Source organism: Bos taurus, chromosome 13 (genome assembly GCF_002263795.3).
Source record: "Bos taurus isolate L1 Dominette 01449 registration number 42190680 breed Hereford chromosome 13, ARS-UCD2.0, whole genome shotgun sequence".
Lineage (NCBI taxonomy): Eukaryota > Metazoa > Chordata > Mammalia > Artiodactyla > Bovidae > Bos > Bos taurus.
Genome location: NC_037340.1, coordinates 42,894,266 through 42,911,789, shown reverse-complemented (window position 1 = coordinate 42,911,789; position 17,524 = coordinate 42,894,266). Strand labels below are relative to the sequence as shown.

Below are 17,524 nucleotides of genomic sequence, written 5' to 3'. Positions count from 1 at the left end.
TCTGTTCTTTCTGCTCCAGACCTCCACGCCCCTCTCTTAACTTCCTTATGCATCTTTCCAGAAACATTCTCTATATATACAGGCATAAACTCATGTTATATGTTCATGGCAGCTTATTTAAGGCCTGAGAATTAGAGGATTTTTTTTTTATAAGGCATAGGCCTTGCCTATAGAGAACCTCTTCAGGTTCTCTCTACCTGGCAGAGGAGGCAAACAGGTAAGAGATTTAAATGTATTAAGAGCAGCAACCAAGACATACAAATGCCTCCAGGGTGTGTAAAGAATTCTCTCCACTCAACAATAAAAAGAAGACTCAGTTTTTAAAAAATGAGCAAAGGACTTGAATAGACATTCTTCCAAAGAAGATATACATGGGGCTAACAAGCCCATGAAAAGATGCTCAGCATCACTAGTCATGAGGGCAATGCAAATCAAAATCATGAGATACCAGAACACACCCATGAGGATGGTTGCCGCATTGAAAAGTGAAACAAAGGCGGTGGAGACACAGGAGCCCTCATACGTTGCTGGCAGAAATGTTAGATGGTGCACCCACTGTGGAAAACAGCTTGGCAGGTCCTCAAAATGTAAACAGAATTACCCAGCAATTCTGCTCCTGGGTTTGATCCCTGGTCAGGGAAGTAGGTCTCATCTGCTGCAACTAAAGATCCCATGTGCTGCAACTAAGACCTGGCACAGCCAAATAAATAAATATATATAAATAAATAAGATGCTTAATTTCACATAATGTGAATTTCACCTCTGTGAAAAACAAAACAAAAATGCCTATGAAATTGTAGGTAAGTTAAACAACACGTAGAGAAGTCAGGCCAGCGGAGGAGGAGGGGTGATTAAGTGCCAGGTAGGGTCTGGAGAGCCGTCTGGGCACAGATTTCCTCTGGGGAGACAGATGCTTTGTCTGAGCAATGGAGCCGAGCGCAGCTGTGTGCAGGGACCCATGGTTCCGTTTCCTTCCAGTTTACAAGAAGGCTAGTGCTGCTCACCAGGCAGACAGGCCTTCACTGCAGGGCCAGCCATGCTGCTGGAGTTGTTTAGAGCTTGCTTGTCTGGAGGCAGGAGGCGGGGCTGTGCTCCAAGGACCCCACGTCCCCTGCCCCATCAGGGAGGTTGCACAGCGTCAGGGGAGGCAGTGCGATTCCTGGGCAGGACAAAGCCGCCCTTGTATGGGTGAAGTAGAGTGTACAAAGTACATTCTCCTCTGGGGGTGAACTGCCACCCTATAAGGCACGAGGTTTCTATCCATTGAACAGAGCACCTCATTTTGTGTCTGAGGGTCCCTGGGCAGTCCTGTCCTTCAGGTCTGGGCTGAGCACTGTGCAGGGTGGGGATGGGGGAGGCGAGGGGCTGCTCCCTGGATGACCCTGACGATGGAATCAAGCAGAACTTGATGGCAGGTGTGGCCCAGGAGTTAACGCAGGTGTGCTCCATGAAGGTTCAGACCACTTACAAAAGGTAAGGCATCGGCACCCCCCCATTTCCCCTTGTGTTAGGCTTTCCTACCCATTGAGGGCCCTTTGTGAGGCCAAGCAGTGCCATGTGCTCAGTCGTGTCTGACTCTTTGTGACCCCATGGACTGCAGCCTGCCAGGCTCCTCTGTCCATGGGTTTCTCCAGGCAAGAATACTGGACTGGGTTGCCATTTACTGCTCCAGGGGATCTTCCCGACCCAGGAATTGAACCCACATCTCCTGTGTCTCCTGCATTGCATGCAGATTCTTTTCCCGCTGAACCATTGGAGAAGCCCCCATGCCAAGCAGATCTTTCCTTTAATTAATAGCAGACCCATACTTCTCTTCCCCATGAATCCTCTTCCACCTGCCCGTTCTTTCAAGGTGTCTGACAAAGATTCAAGCCACTGCTTTGTGCTTCTGCTTTGGCCGGGCACTGGCCAGTACTCACCATAAGCGGATTCATTTAGCCCTCATAATCACTACATAACAGAGGAATTACTAGGTCTGCTGTACCAATAAGGAAATAGACTCAGGGAGGTTGGTATTTGGCCAAGATAAACACCTGGTTAGTGGCAGGATAGGATTCATCAGTTCAGTTCAGTACAGCCACTCAGTTGTGTCTGACTCTTTGCAACCCCATGGACTGCAGCATGCCAGGCCTCCCTGTCCATCACCAACTCCAGGAACTTACTCAAACTCATGTCCATCGAGTTGTTGATGTCATCCAACTACCTCATTCTCTGTCATCCCCTTCTCCTCCCGCCTTCAATCTTTCCCAACATCGGGTCTTTTCCAATGAGTCAGTTCTTCACATCAGGTGGCCAAAGTATTGGAGTTTCAGCTCCAATGAATATTCGGGATGGACTTTAGGATGGACTGGTTGGATCTCCTTGCTGTCCAGGAGACTCTAAAGAGTCTTCTCCAACACCACAGTTCAAAAGCATCAATTCTTTGCTGCTCAGCTTTCTTTATAGTCCAAGAAAAACTATATATAAACTATACCAGAAAAACCATAGCTTTGACTAGATGGACCTTTGTTGGTAAAGTAACATCTGCTTTTTAATATGCTGTCTAGGTTGGTCATAGCTTTTCTTCCAAGGAGTAAGTGTCTTTTAATTTCATGGCTGCAGTCACCATCCGCAGTGATTTTGGAGGCCCCCAAAATAAAGTCTCTCACTGTTTCCATTGTTTCCCCATGTATTTGCCATAAGGTGATGGGACTGGATGCCATGATCTCAGTATTTTGAATGTTGAGTTTCAAGCCAACTTTTTCACTCTTCTCTTTAACTTTCATCAGGAGGCTCTTTAGTTCCTCTTTGCTTTCTGCCATAAGGGTGATGTCATCTGGGTATCTGAGGTTATTGATATTTCTCCTAGCAATCTTGATTCCAGCTTGTGCTTCATCCAGCCTGGCATTTCGAATGATGTACTCTACATATAAGTTAAATAAGCAGGATGATGATATATAGCCTTGACATACTCCTTTCCTGATTTGGAACCAGTCTGTTGTTCCATGTTCAGTTCTAACTGTTGCTTCTTGACCTGCATACAGATTTCTCAGGAGGGAAATCAGGTGGTCTGGCATTCCTATCTCTTGAATAATTTTCCACAGTTTGTTGTGATCTATACAATCAAAGGCTTCATACTTTAAATTTATTTATTTTTTAGATTTTAATATATGTTTATTTTTGTAAAATCAACACCCTAGTAACACGGCCATGACTAAGCTGGTGCTGCTGGAGGCACCACCTAACCTCTGGGCTGCAGACCAGCTACAAAGGCCCCTGGGCCACTGGCCCAACCACCCCAAGGCCAAGAGGCAGCAATTTGAATGTCACATGTTGGCAAAGTCTAATCTTTTTTCCTGCACCATGTGGCATGTGGGATCTAAGTTCCCCAATCACAGATTGAACCCATGCCCCCTGCATTGAAAGCACAAAGAGTCCTAACCCCTGGACCAGCAGGAAAGTCTGGAAAAGTCTCATTTTGACCACACTTTCTGGTAGAACTTGATGTCCTTGGAGGGGACCCTAAAGTTTTGCAGGCAGTCCCCAGGGATGCATGATGCTGTTGATGTGGGTGATACTATCGACATGCAAGGGTTCAGGAAGAGGAGGAAGGAGGCCATGGAGTCACTCCAGAACATCAGGGTGAGGCCCATGAGTATGACCCCGCTCCTGAGAAGGTCAGGAAACTCAGGAGCCCCACGAAGAAGAGGGCAAATGAGACGAGCAAGAGGGCGGAGCCCACGGCCCACTTGTGCTGTGAGTTTGGTGGGGGGGTCCCTGCACACCTGGGACACTATGAGGAGCTCCAGGCTCCTCATAGTGATGATGACCACCACTGCCAAGGTGGCCACGCTGCAGGCCACCAGCATGCCTGTGGCCAGCCTGGGCACATGGGCCTGACTTGAGTCTCAGAGGAAATGCAGCCCAGTCTGGTTGGAGCCAGTGCAGAAGTACCACAGTCTGAAGAGGTCATCAGCCAGGAGCCATTACCGTCACAGATGGAGACGAAGTGGAGGACCATGGCCCGGGAGTCACAAAGGATGATGAAGGCTCGGTGAAGGGTTCTAAGAAGGACCAGTAGGGCCTCCTTTGGCCAGCAACCTGTGTCTGGACACAGGGAGCTTGACCAGAGGGCTCTTCATTCCCTCCTACCTTGCTGCCTCCACACCCCCTCGCTCAGATCTGCTGGGTCTAAATTTAATGTTAATAAACTGCCCGCTACTATAAACCAGTTATTGAAGAAATGACATATAACATCATTAAGTGACATGTAATGTCATATAATGAGAAATGACCCTCCTAAATGACATAATGTCTCAACAGAGTAAAAATGAGATTTTTGCAGTAGCAACAGTGTGTTTGCAGAGAGATGGGAGGTATTTGGGTGTGTATTTTCTATCGGGAGGAGGTTTCAGAAAAAAAAAAAGAACAGACTAGCAGGTACTCAGCGAGTCGGGATAGCCGTGGCACTGGAGAAGGGAGTCTTAGCATCAAAGAAGGGCCAGCATTAGTCCCAGGAAGATGGGCATTTAATCTTTATTTTTATCATGGGTTGTCTTTACTTCTGATCAGTGCATTCTTTTCTTTAATAACTAAAGCAGATGTACAATGTATGTTTGATAGGCCATACGCAGGCTATTTTAGTTAGCATAAAATTTGAGTTAATTCAGGGATAAGCCAGAATGACTTCCCCATACCCCAGCAGATGAATATTTCTTTTATCAATCTGTTCTTGAATTTTCTAAGTATATAAACTATTTAATTCCTTAACATAGGACACATACTTTCCCACAAAAGAATGAAACTTATTACCTGCTAGGAGTTTCACATCTCTGCTCTCATAATACTCCAAGGTCCTGATTCTATCTTTATTTTTATTTACTTATTTTTAAATTAATTTTTACTGGGGTATAGTTGCTTTGGGGGCTTCCCTGATGCCTCAGCAGGCAAGAATCTGCCTGCCAATGCAGGAGACACAGGTTTTTTTGTTTGTTTGTTTGTTTGTTTTTGAATTCAAAACATTTATTTACCATTCACTACTCTTCAAATACAATTCTCCCAATTCAGTTGGGACAAAAGGTACTTTTGTTACAGTTCAAGTCAGGAACAAGGAAAGAAAAAATGTATTTGGAGTGAGAATGTTTTAATAACCCTATATTCATTACAGAGAACAATAAATAAAGAAATTACGAGCAGTATATGTAACAGTAATATTTTCCTTAGATACAGAAAGCACCTACTTTAAGACAAATTAATGGGAAATCAGCATTGGGAAAAGCTACACAACAGAAGAAAATGACACATAAATGAGGAATGGTTTGAGCTTGACCGCAGTTACTGAGACCCACTCCAGGTCTTCTATCCCAGGTGAGGGGGCGGCTGGAGATCCAAGGGAAGCCCTGAGAGCCCATTCAGCTCCGGGCAGCTGCAGTCTGCGGCTGTTCAGACTGGAGTTGTTTACCAAGATATTCCCAGTTGTGCACCATGAGCTTCTGTACAGCCAGGAGGGCGTTGTAGCGCACCTGCTGGTCCTCGTGGTTCATCACCCGCTGCTTCCCACCCAGCTGTTCCATGACCCGCTTGCCTCGTGGGTAATGGCGCACATACACCCCAGCGTCATGGGCGGCAACAGCTAAGACTTGGGGATCGTCAGACACCTCCAGAAGTTCGGTCAAAATTTTCAAGAGCTCATCATTCTTTTCATTTAACCTCGCAGCATTCTCTCTCCAAAATTTCTCAGATTTGTGCACAGGACTACACTCCAACCTCCCAGACTTTAGTTCTGAACTGTATTCATCAAATGAGCTGAGATCCTGGACACTTTCACCGAGTTTCTCCAAGAGGAACTTTATATCCTCACTGATGTCTTCGTCGTACTTCTGCTGCTCCAAGTTCTCCAGCTGTTTCAGGACTTTGCACTGAATCATCGCCAGGGCATACTCTTGGCGAGTTTCTCGTTCAACTGACTTTTCTAAGAAGTTACGGAATGCTGCGAGGATGATCCTCGTCACCTTCTCTTTGACCGACTCCTGCAGGATGTCGGACAGGACAGGGATGATGTTGTAGCGCCTCAGGTGTTCACACATCTGTGGGCTGAAAGCCAGGAGCCACACGGAAAAGATCATCTGATACTGGAGCTGAAAGCCACACTTGTTACTCAGAACGCCCATGATGCAGTTCACCCCGTCTGCCTCCACCCAGGCGAAGCGGTACTCATTGACTCGGAGCATCAGCTGCAGACACCCGGCCACGCACTGCACATACTGGGAACTATCGCTTGAAGAGACTGTTTCTGTTTCAGCAGCGATACCGCTACCACACAGTTTCTGTGAACTTAGTTGAGTCTTTATCCAATTGAAATAGTAATTCAAGTCGCTGCCTTTCATCAGTTCTTTTCCCCAAGCTGGTAACTTGGCAATAATTCTTGCTGCCATACGAACAGTAAAGAGATCCTGGCGATTCAGCATCGGCAGGAAGTAGGACCAGGCAGTGTTCTTGCTACGTTTAGCATAGTCAAAGAAAATGCTAACACGCTGGTGATTTTCCTGCAGTGTATCATCCACCAGGGTGAGTATGTACTGAACTGGTCTGCTCTTTGGAAATAGGAGTCATCCGATTTATAAATGTCTTAGCACACTGACTGCCTTCAGTCTGAAGCATCTCCTGCTTCTCCTCAGGACTTCTTTTCATCTCAAATCTTTGAATGAACTCGCAGTCTTCAGAAGAAATCATCTGCCCCTGCAGGTAGGACTGCCAGTTCACTTTGTTCGCACGGACTTCCGCAGCCTTGGCGGCAATGATGTTGTTGGGAACAGCAGCATCCACAGCGCCCCGAATATCCATCTTGGTCATCTAAACTTATGATCTTGACTGTTCTTCTACCGATCCAAAAGAGGCAGGAGGACGCGGCGGTCCGGGCGCCGAGTCACAGCCGAGTCGGGGGTCCTCCCGATCCGGAGGCCTGGGCGGCTGCGGCGGCGGCGGGTCCCGCACAGAGGAGACGTTGAGGGCGGAGTAGGCTGGAGGGAGGAGACACAGGTTTGATCTCTGGGTAGGGCAGATTCCCTGGAGAAGGGAATGGCAAACCACTCCAGTATTCTTGTTCTGGGAAATCCCATGGACAGAGGAGCCTGGCAGCTCCTCTGCCAGGCTGGCAGCCTGGCAGCCCATGGGGTCACAGAGAGTCAGGCACAGCTTAGTGAGCAAACAACATAGGTGCTTTATAATATTGTGTTCGTTTCTACTGCACAGCAAAGTGAATCAGCTATGTGTACATATATCACCTCCTTTGGGGATTTCTTTCCCATCTAGGTCACCACAGAGCACTGAGCAGAGTTTCCTGTGCTGTTCAGTAGGTTCTCAGCAGTTATGTATTTTATACATAGTATCAGTAGCATATGTGTGTTGATCCCAGTCTTCCAATTCTTCACCCCATCTGTATTTTTAAATAGTGATGTGTTTGTAGCATCTACACCTGACAAGTCTTGTAGGGTAGCAGTATCCCGGATGACCTGCAGGAAAAAACAGTCCACTTCCTGTCGGGCCCCAGAGGAATTGAGAGCACAGTGAGGTAATGTTTAGTTTCTCAATCATGTCCAATGCTTTGCAGCCCGATGGACTGTACCCCACCAGGCTCCTCTGTCCATGGAGTCCATTCTCCAGGCAAGAATACTGGAGTGGGTTGTCATGCCCTTCTCCAGGGGATCTTCCCAATCCAGGGACTGAATTTATGTCTCCTGCATTTGCAGGCAAAATCTTTACCAGTGAGCCACCAAGAAGCCCTGAAGTAAAGTTACCAGTTGGCTAAATGCTGTCACAAACCAACGGACACCACACCCAGCAGAGCCCTCCACACCCTGCCCCTGGGATTCCCAGATGCTGTGACAAAACAGACCCAGGACAGGGAAAGGGAATTCTGCCCTTTATAAAAGTATCTGACAGAAATGAAAGCCTTTTGCTTTTTCAGGAAGGTATTTAAAATGTGTACAAAAGGCCTACTTACATTTAACTGTAAATGACAAAGCGACCAGAGGGTTTTGCAATGACAGGTTGTCTTGACACATCTGCTGTTTAGTCATGCCCATTTCGTAGGGCCTGGCAACCCCCAGCAGCCCTCGGTAGCAGGGATTCCATGGGAAGTTCTGGGTTAAATGAACAAGTGATGAGAAGTGTGTGCAGATGGACAAAGGCAGGCAGGTAGGAATAAAGGGCAAACACTGTATTTGTGCAATGAGAGTACGATGACATTGAAGCCCCTGAAATTGCCTTTTGGTGTGACTAAAATGCTATTAGATAAATTTAAGGTGAAAGTATTCACCTGCAATCATACCTACTCAGTGAAGCCTTGTGTAGCAGTTATGTAGTATACAGTTTGTCTATAAAGAAGTAGCATGGAAGGATGTCCAAGATATGAGAAAAAAGAAAGTGAACTCCCAAAAGAAAGTATTAAATCATGATCAGATTTTTGTAAAACTCCCCATACCGCACAAATGTATACCCTCCCTGGTGGCTCAGTTGGTAAAGAATCTGCCTGTAATGCAGGAGACCTGGGTTCAGTCCCTGAGTCAGGAAGATCCCCTGGAGAAGGAAATGGCAACCCACTCCAGTATTCTTGTCCTGGGAAAGAAATCTCATGGGCAGAGGAACCTCGTGGGCTACAGGCCATGGTGTCACAAGAGTTGGAGATGACTTAGCGACTAAACCACATAAATATATATATATATTTGGTTACACATATACAGAGAAAAATCTGGAAAACTGTCCACTAAACCATTTGCTCTGGTTGGTTCCAGGAAGGCTATCAGGGAACCTTCATTTTCCGTGTTTGTAGTTCTGTATTGTTTGCATTATTTCCGTGCATACACTTTATTTTCATAAACATTTAAAATCTTAAGCCTTTTCTTCTATGTTTCCCTGCACTTGATCATATCTTAATTTTGTAGTTAGGAATAAAAAATGCAAATCACCCATTTTATTTTATTTTTAGTGTCTTTTTGAAATATAGTTTTTATTTTCTATTAGAGCATAGCTGATTTACAACATTGCGCTAGTTTTAGGGTTTACAGTAAGGGATTCAGTTACACATATACATCCACTCTTTTTAGATTCTTTTCCCATATAGGTTATTACTACAGAATATTGAGTAGAGTTCCCTGTGATACATAGCAGGTCCTTGTTGAATAAATCACCCATTTTAGCTACACCTTTTTTGTTTTTTGGTAACTGCATTAAAAAATAGTCTAATTCTTGGCTCTGGGCCTCACGCTGAGGTCAGCACAGACTCAATTCTGAACCAGCACTGTATTTAGCTTTTCACAAGTCACTGGGCTCTCGGGTGGGAAGAGTAGCTGTTCTTCCTCCTGTAGTGAAAATGTGGAATCACCATATATTTTCATCTGTGTAAGTACTAATTTCCTCCCATAGCTGTCTTCTCTCTCTCTCTCCTTTCTCCTTCCTGTTTATCTGGGTGGAAGCTGGCTGTGCTTGTCTAGCATGGACTCAGGAAGGATGGAGACCACCTCAGAGGGGATAAAGTAGAGAAACTGGACCTCATCACTGGTCTTATCAACATTTATCTGTGAGCTCTCTCTCCCTCTCTCTTTTTCTAAAACATTGTTTTTAATTGAAGGATAATAGCTTTATTATCCAACAATATTGTGTTGTTTTCTGCCATACAGCAACAAGAATCAGCCACAGGTACACGTATGTCCCCTCCCTCCCACTTCCCACCCCGTCCCATCCCTCTAGGTTGTCACAGAGCTCTGGTTGGAGTTCCCTGAGTCATCCAGCAAATTCCCACTGGCTGTTTCACATGTGGTAGTGCGTATGTTTCCATGCTACTCTTGCCATTTATCCCCCTCTCTCTTTCCCCTCTCCTCCGCCCAGATCCATGAGTCTGTTCTCTGTGTCTGCATCTCCATTCCCGCCCTGCAAATAAGTTCATCTGTACCATCTTTATAGATTCCATATATACGCAATTTTCCTCTTCACTGGGAGTCTTTGCTGGTCCAGGAATCCTGCAATTCTGAGCCTGGGGGTTTGTTTCTCATCTCACACGTGGGTCAACCCAAAGGAGCCCCTGCCTCCAGGAACCTCCTCTTCCCTCCTGGAGGCAATGATGTCTTCTTTCTAGGGGAGCACCCTCTCAAATCTTGGCACTAAACACACTCTAAATCACAGCCTCAGCATAACCTCTTACTTCACTCAGAGGTATTTTTCGAGTCTTCCTGTAGAACTGAGTATTTCACTTACAACGTAGCCTTGGGCCTATTTACTCTCCAGTCGGCCAGGGGGACCATCGGTCTTGAGATTTGCTCTGGTGAAAATACCTAGAGAACTGAGTCTTGTTACTGATTTGAAAACCACTTGTAATTTTTTTTTCTTTTTCTGTCCCTCCCTGTCCCTGCCCCTCACACTTCCTCATGGGCTAATCCTTTTAAAGGTTGTTACTTGCCCACAGATCCAGGAGATGGTGAAGGACAGGGAAGCCTGGCGTGCTGCAGTCCATAGGGTCACAAAGAGTCAGACAGAACTGAGCGACTGCAGCTTGCCTACAGAGAGCACCACCCCATCTTTGGATTAAAGAAGAGGGAAGATTATTGTTTATCCCTGAGCTGTGGGGACCCCTGTCCCATCTTTGGACTCTAGCGAGTGGGTGAACCAGCCCAGGCTGTTGCAGTGGGTTGCAAAGCTGGGACGTCTGAGAAGTGCCGTCACAAGCCGCTGCTTCTCTGCCCCTGCCCCCACGATACCTTGACTTTTGGAAAAAATATGGCGAAGATCAATTAACCCCAGTGATGCGAGTGGTGGAAGAGTGCCAGGTACACGCCCTCAGGCTCTGCAGCTTCCCCTCCTGTGAGCTCCTTTGATTTGGAGAAATGACACTGAGGTAAAAACCAAAAGGCAAAGCAGGGGAAGTGTGGTCAGGCTGCTTAACTGTCTTGTTGTTAGCAACCCACTTTCGGTCCAGATTGACGCCTGGATAGTAAAAGTGTTTGCTTATTATGTTCTATGCGCTGGAAAAAAAAAAAGAGTAAGACCTGTGTGTGTGTGTGTGTGTGTGTGTGTGTATGTGTGTGTGTAGGAAATTCACCGCACCAGGAAGTCAAGCTCCTTGCTGAGGCCAGTGAGAAGAGGTCAGATAATTTCTCAGGCTTTTCTTTCCCTGGATTATATTCAGGAAGCTAGAGGGGAAACTGAAGTTCCTGCCTTGGCACATTCTCACTGATATTTATTTAGTAAAACTTTTTATTTATTTCTCTTGGCTACACCAGGTCTTAGTTGCGGCATACAGGATCTAGTTCCCTGACCAGGGGTCGAACCTGGGCCCCTTGCCTTGGGATGCGGTGTCTCAGCCACTGGACCAGCAGGGAAGTCCTTGTCACTGATATTTAAAAGAGAGAAAACCTCTCGATTATTGGAAAGAAGCAGCGATGCACTCTGATGCCTTCAAGAGCTCGCGTCTGGCTGACTGGACATGCAGGGAGCGTCAAGCTCAAGACTTCAGAGGGCAGGGGGCCAGGTGGGTTTTCAGATGCTTGGCTGAAGAGCAGACAAGTTATTGTACTTTGCTCAGCCTTGATTGGACTGGATGGACTCTTAGACTTAAAAATCTAAGAAATTTTGATAACACTGTTCTCTGTTGCAATTGGGGAAACCGATACTACATGACAAGCAGTGGCGATGCTTTTAATGACAGGTTACAAAGCAAATAAGGATGTCAGAGAGCCAGCCCTTCCCTAAGTGCCTTCAATGTGCCTTCTGGTGGGCGTTGTGGCCTTTCTACAGATGAGAACATTGAGTCACTTGGTCTGAATTCTCCTGGATGGGGAGTTGCAGGGTTGTGTTTTAAACAGAGTTCTCTGCTGCCAAAGTCCGCTTCCTTCCTTTTATCTTACGCACTTGCCCTGACGCAGCAGCAGTGAGCTTGGGGGCACCTGAAGACAGCATCGCCAGGGCAGCAATGCCCAGAGGAGCCATGTGACTCTTCATGTGATGGGTCTCTGGCCCTGGCTTGTGAGATGGGAAACAAAGGCACCACTGTTCAGCAGAAACCCACCGGGAGAGGCAAGTATTCTCTGTGAACTGGGGTCTCATTTAGGGTTGCCAGACCTGGCAAAATCTGGGACACCCAGTTAAATCTAAACTTCAGATAAGCCACAAATGCTTTTCAGCAGAATTACATCCTGTGAAATATTTGGGATGTACTTATAATAAAAAAAGCATTCGTGGTTTATCTGAAATTCAAATGTAACTGCATCTTCTCTGACAACTCTGACCTCATTGTATCACATCCTTGCTGTTGACTCTGCTCAGGAAACCCTTGCCCACTGTCTCCAAAAATCAACATGATTTCCGCCCTTCCAGGCCCAGCCCCGATGCCATGTCTTCCGAGAAGCCGTCTCCTCGCACGGCCCCACCACACAGAGCCCTGATGTAATCACAGAACAAGCCCTGCTCCTGTTACAGATGTCAGCTTCCTGAGGGCACAGGCTGGTCCCCTGTTCGCCGCCCCTCCCTGACCCTTCACTCATTCCACAAAGACTTACGTGGGGCCCACCTGTGCCACCTGGAGGAGGAAATGGCAACCTACTCCAGCATTCTTGCCTGGAGAATCCCATGGACAGAGGAGCCTGGCACGCTACAGTCCATGGGGTTGCAAAGAGTCGGACACGACTGAAGCGACTTAGCACGCATGCATGCACCTATGCCAAGTGCAAAGCAGGCATGGACCCTGATCTTGTGGGTTTTCATTTTGCAGAAAAGCCGGGTGTTCTCAGGCCAGTTACGAGCAGTTGTGTGAAGGGATGGAACAGAATGTGGCAGAGGGCTGCTCTGAGGCTGTCGGGGGCTGGGATGAACAGGAGGAACCCACAGGACAAGTCAAGAGAAATTTCCAGAAGACACTGAAGTGTAAGAAAGTCTGGTCAGTTTGGGGAACTGAAGGCAGGGAAGTGGGACCCAGAGAGAGGTTTTCTATGTGGTGGGTGGGAGGCAGGGGCCCGCAGGCAGTGTGGGACCGTGCATGCTCCACCCTAAGTGGAGATGATGAGTCTGCAAGTGGGGGAAACCATCAGATGTGTTATAAGCTTTGGGGGCTGCTCGCGAGTTATGTGAAGGGAAGCATAAAAGTGGAGGAAGCAGGAGCACTCAGAGGCCATTATGGGAATTCAGGCCAGACAGACGTGGGGGAGGCAGTGTGGACAGGGGCTCCCACAGTAGTTCCAGGCCCACTTGCTATCCCACCTGGTCTGGAACTTGTCCACCCTCCCCAAACCCCTTCCCCCGAGGTAGAGGCTATCTGCCTTACCCCTGAAGCTGGGCAAGACTTCCCCAGCCGACCCTGACTGATGGCAGGTGGGAAAGGCAGTGTGGACTCTCCCTCCTTTGGACGCTCACCTCTGGGACCCCAGCCCCCATCCCATGAAGACACACCAGCCCATAGGGAGAGGCCTCGGGGGAGGCCCCTGCCAAAACCTGAGCTGCCAACCAGCAGCATCGATGCCAGACGATCCCTGACCCACAGCATCCGTTAGATTCTGGCTAAACTGCGGCCCCCGGGACTTGAATGGGATTGATACACCTACCTTCCTCAAAGGGGACATGACTCCCTTCCCAGGCTGAGGAACAGGCTTAGGGCCCAGAACACTGACACCGGGGGTCTGCCTGTCCCCAGCTGTCCTAACTCACCCTGGGTTGGCTTTACCCAGGCTGCTTACTTGGGGCAGAAATACATTTGTGTGTATGCCACTGTTATTTTGGGTCTTAACTATGGGAGCAGAATTGATATCCTAACTAATGGAGGCAACAAGGGAGGTGTAAATAGAGTGGATGGAAGCTCTGAGAAGGAACAGTGACGTGTGTGAACATTTTATTGATCTGCCTTCCCCACGGGCACGTGTATAAGGTCAGGAAGGGGGAGGGTTTTGAGAGTATATGGGATCCACACTCACGGAGCAAACGGTTTCTTCTTTGCTTTTGGAGGACATGTTTTTATTGACCTGCAGACTTCTTTTTTTAATTTATATTTTAATTGGAGGATAATTGCTTTACAGTGCTGTGTTGGTTTCTGCCACACATTAACGTGAATCAGCTGTAGGAATACATATGTCCCCTCTCTCCTGAACCTCCCTCCTACCTCCCTCCCTATCCCACCCCCTAGGTTATCAGAGTACTGGATTTGAGCTCCCTGTGCTATACGGCTGGAGAAGGCAATGGCACCCCACTCCAGTACTCTTGCCTGGAAAATCCCATGGACGGGGAGCCTGGTAGGCTGCAGTCCATGGGGTGGCTAAGGGTCGGACACGACTGAGCGACTTCACTTTCATTTTTCACTTTCATGCATTGGAGAAGGAAGTGGCAACCCACTCCAGTGTTCTTGCCTGGAGAATCCCAGGGATGGGGGAGCCTGGTGGGCTGTCATCTCTGGTGTCGCACAGAGTCAGACATGACTGAAGCGACTTAGCAGCAGTAGCAGCAGTGCTATATGGCAAATTCTTACTGGCTATCTATTTTACACAAGCTAATGTATATGTCTTAATGCTACTCTTTCCATTTGCCCTACCCTCTTCTTCACCTGCTGTGTCCACAAGTCTGTTATGTCAGCTTGCAGATTTTTCTCACTGAGTGATTTTTGTTTCTGTCTAATGTTAAATGATTAAACTGAGCTAGCTAAACTCTTATCAGCTGGGAGGACAGGGAGCATGTGAGAGACCCAGAGCTGTGGATTCAGGGACAAGGTAACCAGCAAGCTGGACTTTGTTTTATGTGTTTCATGTTCATCTGAATTTTGGTTGATGATGGATTTTTCAACGAAATGGGGAAAAATAAAGCCCATGCATGCTACAAGCTGGGACAGGAGAATGCTCTAGAATTCTGAGAGCTGCCTGAAGTTATCAGAGACTAATCCAAACAGACATACTCCACTGCATTCAGGCTGTATCTGTTCACGCAGGCTTTTAGTTAGTCTCTTAACTGCTGCTACTGCTGCTAAGTCGTGTCCGACTCTGTGCGACCCCATAGATGGCAGCCCACCAGGCTGTCCCGTCCCTGGGATTCTCCAGGCAAGAACACTGGAGTGGGTTGCCATTTCCTTCTCCAATGCATGAAAGTAAAAAGTCAAAGTGAAGTCGCTCAGTCGTGCCCAACTCTTAGCAACCCCATGGACTGCAGCCCACCAGGCTGCTCCATCCATGGGATTTTCCAGGCAGGAGTACTGGAGTGGGGTGCCATTGCCTTCTCCAAGTCTCTTAACTAGTGAGCCTTAAAAAATCCTGGGAGAATAAAGGCAATATTGCCCTGGCCCGCCACCTGCTGGTAGCTCTAGGAAGGGCAAGCTGGATAAACTGCCACGGGCACAGTGCTCACATTTTCTGGGTGTTGAGTTTTGCACTTTCTTTTCCGTTGCAATCCCTTAAAATTTTTTTTTTGTAAATACTATCTTGTATATATACATACATACATATATATATATATATATTTACACGTATATATGTAAAATGTGTGGAGTCCCAGCTATTTTCAAATGACAAAATTGTATTTCTCCCCAGCCTCCGCCCTGAAATTTCACGTGGGTCAGCCGTGCCCTCAGAAGGACTGCCTGCAGCCTCTGGGTGCTGGTCATGGGCGGGGCGCTGAAAACCCCGGGGCAGGTGGTGGCCACTCTCTGGAAGGGGACACAGGGAGACAGCATCCGCGGTCAGTGCGCTGGGTCATGGCAGAGCTCCATGGGTGGGACTGAGGGACTGCGGCAGCATCAGTCAGGATGCAAAGCTGCAGCCGGGACCAGGGAGTCACTGTGGGGTGGAGCCAACCGGATCTCTGGGCCTCCTGTCCAAGGAAGGTCCCAGGGAGGCCAGGGGAGGGGTGGTGTGCTGGCTCTGGAATGAATGTAGGGAGCTTGGGGGAGCACAGGTCTTTTTTTGCTTACTTTTTATGTTATACTGGGGTATGGTTGATTGAAAGGTTTTCAAAATTTCTGATTTTAGGGGTAGGCTAGGTTTTAAGTGAGCTGGATGTGGGGCCAACTTATGACGTCCATGCAAAAACGTACAGCCAGCAGCAGGGGGTCTGGGCTGGAGGGACTCATTGTTCAGGGGCAGCGGGATGAGAGTGGGTGAGACGTGGCTGTGCAGATCGGAGCAGGGACAGAAGCTCGTACAGGTCAGGGCCTGACGGAGACAGGAAAGGAAATAGAGCAAAGTCCAGAAGCACGTTGTTGGAGGTGACAGGAAACCAGGTTCCGAAGGCAGGAGTGATCGCTCATTGAACTGAAAGCATCAGGAACAGGAGGGCCGAAGGACATCACCTGAATTGGCAGTTAGGTCCCTGTGAACTAGAGCAGCAGCTGGAAGCTGGTGGCAGGGACCGGCATTGCTGGTGAGCCGGGGACCAAGGGCAGGTCAGGATGAGAAAGGGTGCTTGAAACTGAGGATGGTCAGAAGGGCTGCACTTCGGAAGAGCCAGGGAAGGACGAGGCTGGCTAGGAATGGTGCTCAGTACAGCATCCAGGACGCAGTCAGTGCTCAAGACCACGGGAGTCATCCCCCTCTCGCTGACCGTATCAAGATCACAAGTGCCAGGGCTGTTCTGAGCCCTGTAGATACAGTGCGTGAGCAAGAGACACAGAAACCCCGGCCGAGGAGCTTACCTTCTAGCTGGGGAGACAGAAAGTAGACAAAAGAAACAACTCAAGTTGTGTGGTGTATTCCTTAGCGGTCAGTCCTATGGAGAAAGCATAAACTAAGGGAAGAAGATAGAACGTTGAGGGAAGGAAAGGATTTTTAGATCATGTGGCCAGGGAAGGGCCCCATTCAGTGAAGACCCAAAGGAAGTGAGAAAAGTACCTACAGTTAGGAAGTGAGGGGATAATGCTGATGATCACCACCCCTGTATCAGCATTCTCAGTGTGTCACTATTGCAGAACAGGTGTAATTGTATCACCACTATCTTTGCCAGTGAATGGTATTGTCATCACTGTCCTCTCTGGCTCCCCAGTGGTTTTGGCAGCACGTCTGACGTCCTGGGTCCAGCTACAAGAGCCTCTCAGATGGAGAGCCGCATCCTGGGGAACCAAGTGCAACCCCACAGATGAGCATCACAGTGAGTGTGTACATCAGGTCCATAGCTCGGACAGGAAGGCAGCTGCGAGCAGTCACTGCAGAGGAAAAGCTGCATCACGTGTGCGCTGAGGGGAGATGGGCAGCACCTGGTGGGTCTTCCTGTCCCACCTGCAAGTAGGGGTCCTCCTCATAGGCCACCTTCAGACCCAGAGTAAGTGACACAGAGACACCTCCGGGGCAACAGGAAAGGTGCCAGCAGCTCGAGGAGGTATAAGTGGAGAGTGTGTGACTCAGAGGTCACAGTCGTGTTTCTGCTGTTATTGTGTTAGTCGCTCAGTCATATCGGACTCTGTGTGACGCCATGGACTGTATCCCGTCAGGTTCCTCTGTCCGTGGATTTCCCAGGCAGGAATGCTGGAGTGGGTTGCCATTTCCTTCTCCATGGGATCTTCTGCATCCAGGGATCAAAGCCATGTCTCCTGCAT

At 48.1% G+C, this 17,524-nt stretch overlaps 2 protein-coding genes and 1 pseudogene across 4 annotated transcripts in view; all 3 read right to left on the bottom strand.

Annotated features, from left to right (window-relative positions):
* The window catches only part of ANKRD16 (ankyrin repeat domain 16), a 35,736-nt gene that overhangs the window by 3,637 nt on the left and 14,575 nt on the right, over positions 1-17,524 (bottom strand). Inside the window, exon 7 of one of the 3 annotated variants that reach the window (XM_005214397.5) lies at positions 6,838-6,998. The exons of 1 other annotated variant lie outside the window; for it this stretch is intronic. In XM_005214397.5, the coding sequence (XP_005214454.2) occupies positions 6,838-6,998 (161 nt within the window). Of the gene's footprint in view, positions 1-6,837; positions 6,999-16,176; positions 17,519-17,524 lie in introns of those variants that run through there. One more of the 3 variants, XM_025000441.2, reaches the window with a different exon arrangement.
* On the bottom strand, positions 3,069-4,236 carry LOC785772 (voltage-dependent calcium channel gamma-like subunit; annotated as a pseudogene).
* Positions 4,498-6,831, bottom strand: LOC782343 (V-type proton ATPase subunit H-like). The gene is given in 2 exon segments (XM_059892948.1): positions 4,498-6,563; positions 6,565-6,831. Coding segments are annotated over 2 exon segments (1,440 nt in total). The 3' UTR covers positions 4,498-5,390.